Source organism: Coregonus clupeaformis, chromosome 5 (genome assembly GCF_020615455.1).
Source record: "Coregonus clupeaformis isolate EN_2021a chromosome 5, ASM2061545v1, whole genome shotgun sequence".
Taxonomy (NCBI): Eukaryota; Metazoa; Chordata; class Actinopteri; order Salmoniformes; family Salmonidae; genus Coregonus; species Coregonus clupeaformis.
Window position 1 is genome coordinate 10,462,382 of NC_059196.1, and position 8,244 is coordinate 10,470,625.

The 8,244-nt window shown below is 48.4% G+C and overlaps 1 protein-coding gene across 1 annotated transcript in view; it reads left to right on the forward strand.

The window, feature by feature from the left end:
* LOC121560523 (tetratricopeptide repeat protein 9B-like) overlaps positions 1–6,140 on the forward strand; it is a 48,113-nt gene extending 41,973 nt beyond the window's left edge. Inside the window, exons 2-3 of the mRNA XM_041873470.2 lie at positions 4,759–4,941; positions 5,301–6,140. Of these exons, the coding sequence (XP_041729404.2) occupies positions 4,759–4,941; positions 5,301–5,395 (278 nt within the window). The 3' untranslated portion in view covers positions 5,396–6,140. The remainder of the gene's footprint in view (positions 1–4,758; positions 4,942–5,300) is intronic.
* Positions 6,141–8,244: the final 2,104 nt, after the last annotated feature.

Here is an 8,244-nt window from a genome sequence, read left to right on the forward strand (position 1 = left end):
CGAGTAAGAAATTGGGCCCACCTGGCTTGATGAGTGTTCATCCGTTTCGCTGCCCGTATGTGCTCCAAATTCCAGTGGTCAGTAAGAATCCGGAATGGATGGACTGAGCCTTCCAGCCAGTGTCTCCATTCCTCCAGAGCGAGGACCACCGCCAACAGCTCCCTGTCTCCAACTCCATAGTTCCTCTCTGCGGGTGTAAGCGTTTTAGAGAAAGGCACAGGGATACATTTTGTCTGGCTTACCGTGCCACTGGGAGAGGACCGCACCCACGCCCTCCTCCGATGCGTCCACCTCCAGGATGAAATGGATCTGGGTGTTTTAGGATGGGCGCTGTTGTGAACCTCTCCTTCAGACTCTTGAAGGCAGCGTCATCCTCAGGGTTCCAGGCCAGCTTCTGAGGCCCACCCTTAAGGAGAGAGGTGTGCGGGGCGGCTATGTAGCTGAAGGACCTGATGAAACGCCGGAGCCCAGGAAGCTCTGTAGGCCCTTGATGGTGGTGGGAACTGGCCCTGACCTGACGGCGTCCGTCTTCACTCCTTCCATGAAAACCCCCTGAGGACTGATCCTGTATCCCAGGAAGGAGATGGCCTGTTGGTGGAATTCGCATTTCTCCCCCGTCACCAACAGGCGGAGGCGGAGTAGGACAGCTCGGATGTCCCTGACGTGCTCCTCAAACATAGCTGAGTAGATCAGGATATCGTCGATGTACACCACCACCTGTCTACTCAGCATGTCCCGGAACACGTCATTGACGAAGGACTGGAACACGGAAGGTGCGTTGGTGAGGCCGTAGGGCATGACGCAGTATTCATAGTGGCCTGAAGTAGTGCTGAATGCAGTCTTCCACTCGTCTCCTTACCGGATTCGGATCAGGTTGTAGGCACTCCCCAGGTCCAACTTGGTAAAGTACCGGGCCCCTCGTAGCTGCTCGATGGCCGACGGAACCAGAGGGAGGGGGTACCGGTACTTGGTGGTGACTGCGTTCAGCCCCCTGTAGTCAATGCATGGTCTCAGTCCTCCGTCTTTTTTGGCCACGAAGAAGAAGCTGGCGGAGGCAGGAGAGGTAGAGCGTATGATGAACCCCTGTTTCAGGGTCTCCGCCACATACTTCTCCATGGCCTCAGTCTCCACCATGGAAAGGGGGTAAATGCGACTCGTCGGGGGGTGTTGTCCCTCCAGCAGGTCAATGGCGCAGTCCCAGGGCCTGTGAGGAGGGAGACACGTAGCCTTTAATGAAGAGAAGACATCCGAGAGATCTGCATACTCACGTGGAATGTTGGGCTGGAGGGCTCACTCCAGACTCACCACTGACGTGAAACAACAAACCACAGGCAGGTCTTCCGTCATGAGGTAGACCAGGCTGTGATCCTCTTGGTGCTCCAATTGATGGTGGGGTTGTGTAGTCTGAGCCAGGGCAATCCCAAGACGATCCGGTGAAGGGGTGACGTGGCGATGTGCAATGACAGCTCCTTGTGGTGCTCCGGTAGTGTGGGAATGGTGATGATGGGGAGAGTGACGTGCGTAATGGTGCCTGATCCAAGGGGTTTATTGCCCAGTGAGGTAACGTGTAACCCCCATTCAGAGACCAGCTCCCTATCTTTAAGGTTCCCCGCTGATCCGGAATCTATCATAGCAGTAGAAATGGAAGAGAAGGAATAACCAGACACTGTTATGGGAACTAAAAACAATGGTTTTGTGATAGGAGCTGATGTAACACTCACGGAGCGGCGACGGGAGTCATACCGCCTAGATAGGGAGCCGCCAGGAGATCTGTGGTCCGTGGTGGTGTAGGGGGTGCTGCCCACCTCCATGGGTGATGACTCGGAAGCAGGGCGGTTTCCATAGCTCAGATGGGGTGAGTGTCGAGGCTCCGGGAGGTGTTGGGAACGCTGTCTCTCTCTCAACATGTTTGTCAAGACGGATGGACGTGGTGATGAGGGTATCAAGGTCCATCTCGTCATCCTGACATGCGAGTTCCGTCTTGATGTCCTCCCGTAAGCCTCTCCTGAAGGCCATGCGCAGACCACGCTCATTCCAGCCGGAAGACGCCGCCACAGTGCGAAAGCTCAGAGCGTACTCGGACACGGGCCCCCCTCTCTGTTGTAGATGGAGGAGATGCTCACCCCCGTCCTTTCCCTCCGTGGGATGATCAAACACCGCCCTGAACCGATCGAGGAAGGTGGGGTAGGGTAGTGCCACTGCCTCCTCTCCTTCCCAGACTGCCGTGGCCCAATCCAGCGCCTTTCCTTTAAGTAGTGAAATCACCAGCGCTATCCTGGCTTGGTCAGATGGATATGCCCCAGGCTGACGCGCCAGATAAAGTGATACCTGTAGCAGGAAGCCGCTACATTTAATGGTTTTACCGTCATAGAGCTCCGGTAGGGCGAGGGTTTCCCGCAGAAGTGGGTGATAGTACGGGAACAGGTGGATTGGGGGCACTCGCCGCTCCCTGAGGTGGAACCGGAGCGCTGGGCAGATTATGCAGAATTTGGAGCACTTCCTGTATGGCGGCGTTCAACTGGGCAAGCTGCTGCTGGTGCTGGTCGAGGCACTGCTGCATCCATTTTCTGTGACGAGTACTGAGTATACGAAGAGGCAGGACGCAGATGCAGGAATTAACAAGGTCAAGGTTTACTTAACAATGACAAATAACAAAGATAGAGTAAACGACACGAAGCTAAACAATCACACACAACATCATCCAGAACAGTCCAGGGCTAAATAGGGGTGGTGATGAGATGATGTGGTGCAGGTGCGCTGGAGGTGATTAGGGTGCGTTGGGTTTCCATTCCAGTGTTGCCAATGTGGTGTGCTCAGACCGGTGGCTCAGTAGACCGGCGAATCAGAGCGGCGGAGGGGCGCAACGGGAGGAGACGTGACAATTAATATTTTTTATTTAACCCCTTGAGATGGGAAAACATGTTTTTTTATGAAGTTGAACATTATGACAGAATGTTAAAATTAGGTCAAATTAATAGTTATTTACTAAGTTACGCTACCCAAAATTTGCTACAAACTATGTAGCAGGTCTCTACCTACAGTCTGTAGACAGTCTCAGAACACAAACAGGTATAGATCTATTGGATGGGATGTTGCATTATTTAGAGTGATGCATTGGTGTTGCAGTCAGACTCTCAAACCTAGAAGTAATCGACATGGCTCCATTACCTTATCCTATCTTGTTGTCCATTGGCTTATTGGCAGAACACAAACACGTACGCACGCACGCATGCCACGCTCGCACGCATGCATACACAAACACACACACACACACACTATCCCAGAGACCTCTGTAAGTTACAGAAAGGTGACAAGCGCTGGAACACATACTGTCTCCTTGCATAACCCTCTCATCTCCCCCTCCGCCTGTCCCCCACCCCTCCCTCCTCCCACTGCGGCCATGTCCCCCTCTCTCTCCCTCCCTCCCTGTCTCTCACTCCTGACTCACCCTGGCTTCCGGCTGACTCATGCTAGTCACAGAGCTGTCTGTGTGTCAAGGGCAGAGACAGTGGAGGGTTTGAGGGGGGGGGTGTAGAGAGGGAAAGGTTATAGGAGACTAGTACAAATGGATGAAGACAGGGAGAGGTGGAGGATCAAGGGAAACGTATGAAGAAGAGATCAATTGTCATGAGAGTGTAGGAGATAAGGAGAGGCACAGAGAGAGAGGGAGGGAGGTGTAAATAGATGGGTACAGATGGAAAGAGGATATAAGAGAAAATACAGAGATTTTCTTGTACTGATACAGGCTTCAGTATGACGGGGGAGGGTATAAGTATGAAGGGAGGAGAAGAGGAGAGGAGAGGAGGGGAGTAGTAATTGTCAATCAAAGGTATAGGCTCAAACCAGCCAAGAGCTTTTGGGCGCTGGACTGAGTGAACAGAAAGCCCTGAGATGATCCGTCGCCAAAAATGTAAAAGCTTTGCTGGACTAAAAGCTGCAGTAAAGTGTGTGTGTGCCTGTGTGTCTGCCTGTGTGTGCATGTGTACTAATGAAGTTACAGACATTAGCTGGTGAAAAGTGCTGCTGTAAGGCACACCCATACGATTAATGACCACAATGAAACACAGTGTCTCCAAAGTGCTGTTCTCTAAACTCTACCCTTCCCTATCTCAATAGTGTCATCACTATCTCCCGCCACATATCACCTGTATCTTTTTTTCTATTCTATTCACTGTGAACCTATCTCCTCTCCCCCCCATCTCCCTCTCTCTCTCCTCTCTCTCTCTCTCTCTCTCTTATCTCATCCCCCTCTTCCCACTCCATGTCTGCGTCGTCAGGAAAATAAAGCTTTACAGTAATAATCCTTCACTCTAAATGTGTGCTAAGTTAGCTAGATTCCTCCCTCGTTTCCCGGGGCTAGTTCAACAGCAGTTCTCTCTTTTTAAATGTACTGAACAGCATAAACTAAATTCTCTATTTGAATGTGTAATACATTGACCAGATGTTTTTTGCAGCGTCCTAGCTTCTAGCTATTTATATCTCCCTTTCATCCTGAAGAAGTAGTGCAGTATCTGAATTCTACTCTGTTTAAAAGGCGTGGCACGTCGGCTCTCTCTCTCTCTCTCTCTCTCTCCAACCTGTCCAAACTCTTTTTTTTCTACCCTTCTCTCTCAATTCAGTTCGATACCGACAAGCTATACTGGCACGAAAAGAGCAAACCAAACAACATTTTCAAAGCAATACACAATAGTACAGAAATGACTGACATTACATTCTCTCTCTCTCTCTCTCTCTCCCTCCATCCCTCTCTCTGTGCAGCGTGCCTGTTGCAGTCGGAGCTGGTGAACTATGAGCGTGTGAAGGAGTACTGCCTGAAGGTGCTGGGCCACCAGAGGGACCACTTCAAGGCCATGTACCGCGCTGGCATCGCCTGCTACCACCTGGGTGACTACGAATGTGCCCTGCGCTACCTGCGTGACGCCAAGAACCGCGAGCCCTCAGGTAGGCTGAGACAGTACTGACAGTCAGTGTTTTTCAAAGTCTGTCAGTAAAGAGAGCATCTGGTTTACTCACGTCATCTTATCAGGACATGTCACCTAATGCCAGCTGCAACACTAACAATAATTTCTCTCTATTTCTCTATTTCTCTATTTCTCTCTCTCTCTCTCTCTCTCTCTCTCTCGCTCTCCTTCTCTCTCTGTGTGTCTCTCACTCTCTCTCTCTCTCTCTCTCTCTCTCTCTCTCTCTCTCTCTCTCTCTCTCTCTCTCTCTCTCTCTCTCTCTCTCTCTCTCTCTCTCTCTGTGTCTCTCGCTCTCTCTCTCCCTGTCGCTCTTCCTCTCCCTCCCTCTCTGTGACACAGACACAAACGTGCTGCGGTACATCCAGTTGACAGAGATGAAGATGAGTAGGGAGGGTCAGCGGGAGCGAGAGAGCGGCAAAGAGGCCCTGGGCTAACCTTTGACCTTTTGGCCTCTCTGTCACTATGGCCTACGCTACGACCCATCCTACATCACCTCTCCTCTCTGACCTCCTTTCCTCCTTTATCGAGCCCAGTCCCATTGATGACTAGCCCCAACGATGCGCTACAACCATGTAAAAGCTCAGGGCAGAAAAAGCCCTGTCTCTCCCCTTTTCTCTCTTCTTACCCCAGGCGCTGTTGTTCTGTACCCAAGATGCAGACTGTCAAGCCAAAAAAGAAAAAACGAAGCAAAGGGAAATGCTGTACTATACTCATACAAAACAGTCATCGTTGTCTGAATGGAAAAAAAAAGCGTACAAAATATATGAACAAAGAACATTGTGTAATTTAGTAAAGGTGTAAAGATTTTAAAAGAAAGTATAATTTCTTCTTTCTTCTTTCTCTTTCGATGTGAGGACTGAGGAGAGGTCCAGGGTTGGGAAAGGGACCAGGGGAGGGCAGTGGAAGGATGGAGGTCTGAAAACCACTGACCCAGACTGTCCCTGAGAGAGACTGTCCCCCCAGCCTCAGCCCAGCTACAGTAGAGATCAGGCTAGCTAGCAGGCTACATCTCTGTCTTTTTTAATATGGAATAGTCTTCAGACAAGCCGGCCTTTGCGCTCATATTCAATCAATCTTCTTTTTCGTTTTCAGCTTAAAGTATCTTGTCTCTTTTTCTGGACTGTTTTAAATTCAAGGGCTAATTCAAGTGTTTGTAATTTGTCCTTTGATCATTTCCCCCGCCCCGCTGTTGATATTAATTGTACTTACTACTATCAGTTGTTATAAAGCAAAATGTGTGACCTTTCTCTTTCTAAGGAACAAAACAAACTAACTCCCAACAGACTCGCTGTTCCGCTGTTAACAGGTGTGTTTTTGTGAACTGGTGTCTTGAATCTGTTGTTCAATCCCCACTGGAATGTGTTGTGTTGTCAGACTGTTACCCCCCCTCCCCACACCCCCACCCCTCTCCTCTTTCTAGCTAATGATGTCACAATGGAAAATAGCCAGTGGAATTGAGGTTCCATCAAGCACCCTTGGCTGCACAGAGTTCTCCTCTGATTTCTACTCTGAGTTCTACTTCCAGGCCCTTTATTGCTAATGCTGAATCCTCCCAGACATCAGTGACAAGACACTGGGCAGTGTTAGTGCAGGGAATACGATCACACATACTGTATCCGTCTGAAGTGTCTCAGCCATCTCAATCCAGTCAATTAAAACATCAACAAGAGTGTGCCATTTGAGATTCCCATTTATTTGTGTATATTTTGATAGATATCAGTGTTGCAAAAAAAATTGATAATACATTATTTAAAAAATCGCTGTCTCTGTAGACAGATTACACAACAGCAATGATAGACCAAGACAAGTGACGATTGTGATTGGGGTAAGGCCAGCTAATTACATATTACACATACAGACCATCATGGCATTGCATACTTTCTAAATACCAATCTCAGTGATGTTGATAAAGCCTATAAGGTTGCTAGGATTTATAGAAATACTTAGAAGTACCTGCCCTTTTCTAAGGAGAGGTTTGAGTTGACCTTAATTCCTCCATCTAATACCATGGAACCCAGTTTCCTTCACCCTATGTGCAAGCCAAGCCCCTGCATGGTAATGTGTGGCTCAAGAGGAAGCCATTTTGGATCCAGATGTCGGGGATAATGTCTGGTTTATTGCTTTCTATAACATGGCATGTTGCTCCCCCTTTCCCATTTATTCCACTAATACCCTCTATGCTCCCTAGAAACGTAGAATGAGTTAATGGAGTAGTCAGCAGTATAGCCTGAAAAGGACCTCTGTATCTTGTATCTTGCATATGGTGATTTTATGAGACTTATGTGGTCCCATACAGAAAGGATTTGGGTCAGCAGCAGTCATCTGCCTTGGCCAAGGTGAGCCATGAGAAGAAGAATTCCAAAATAACTTCAGAGGAGTGGATAATACAATATCAAAATGATAACAGTTCTCATTTGCCTGTGACCTAATATGAGGGAAATTGGGACCAAAGTATATCAATAACAGGAGGCTGCTGAGGGAAGGATGGCTCATAATAATGTCCGGAATGGTGCGAATGGAATGGCATCAAACCCATGGAAACCATGTGTTTGATGTATTTGATACCATTCTACTATTCTGCTCCAGCCATTATCATGAGCTCGTCCTCCCCAATTAAGATGCCACCAACTTCCTGTGGTGTCAATGGGACTCTGGAGAGGCAGCAGCACGATGCCTGGAGCCAACTTGTATGATCCAGATAGGCTCCACTGGAGAGAGAAATGGGCCAGCAGCACCAATAACAAACAGGAGTGCAATGTCGCTCTGAAACTGTAGAGATGGGATTATGTTAAAGCAGCGTTGTGGGGAGGTTAACACCTTGGTAGCGGGGTTACAGCAACACGGGTGTGGAAAAACCTAGAGGCACCAAGAACTCTCTTTCTCTCTCTCTCTCTCTCTCTCTCTCTCTCTCTCTCTCCCTCTCTCTCTCTCTCTCTCTCCCTCTCTCTCTCTGATTCTCATTCTCTCCACCTCTTCTCCCTCTCTCTCTCTCTCTCCTCATCTCTCTCCCTACCGCTATCTCAATTAAATTAAATTTAAATTGCTTTATTGGCATGACGTAACAATGTCCATATTGCCAAGCCTACTTTGCAAATGGATATATTTAACAATATTAACATCATTAAAAAATGTAATAATAATTGGGATTGTCAATTAAACAGAACAATCATTAACAACAATAAGGGTTGGGGGGTGGGTATTTGAAATATACACTGAGTATACCAAACATTACGAACACCTTTCTAATAGTGAGTTGCTCTAGAAGGTGTCGAAAGCATTCCAC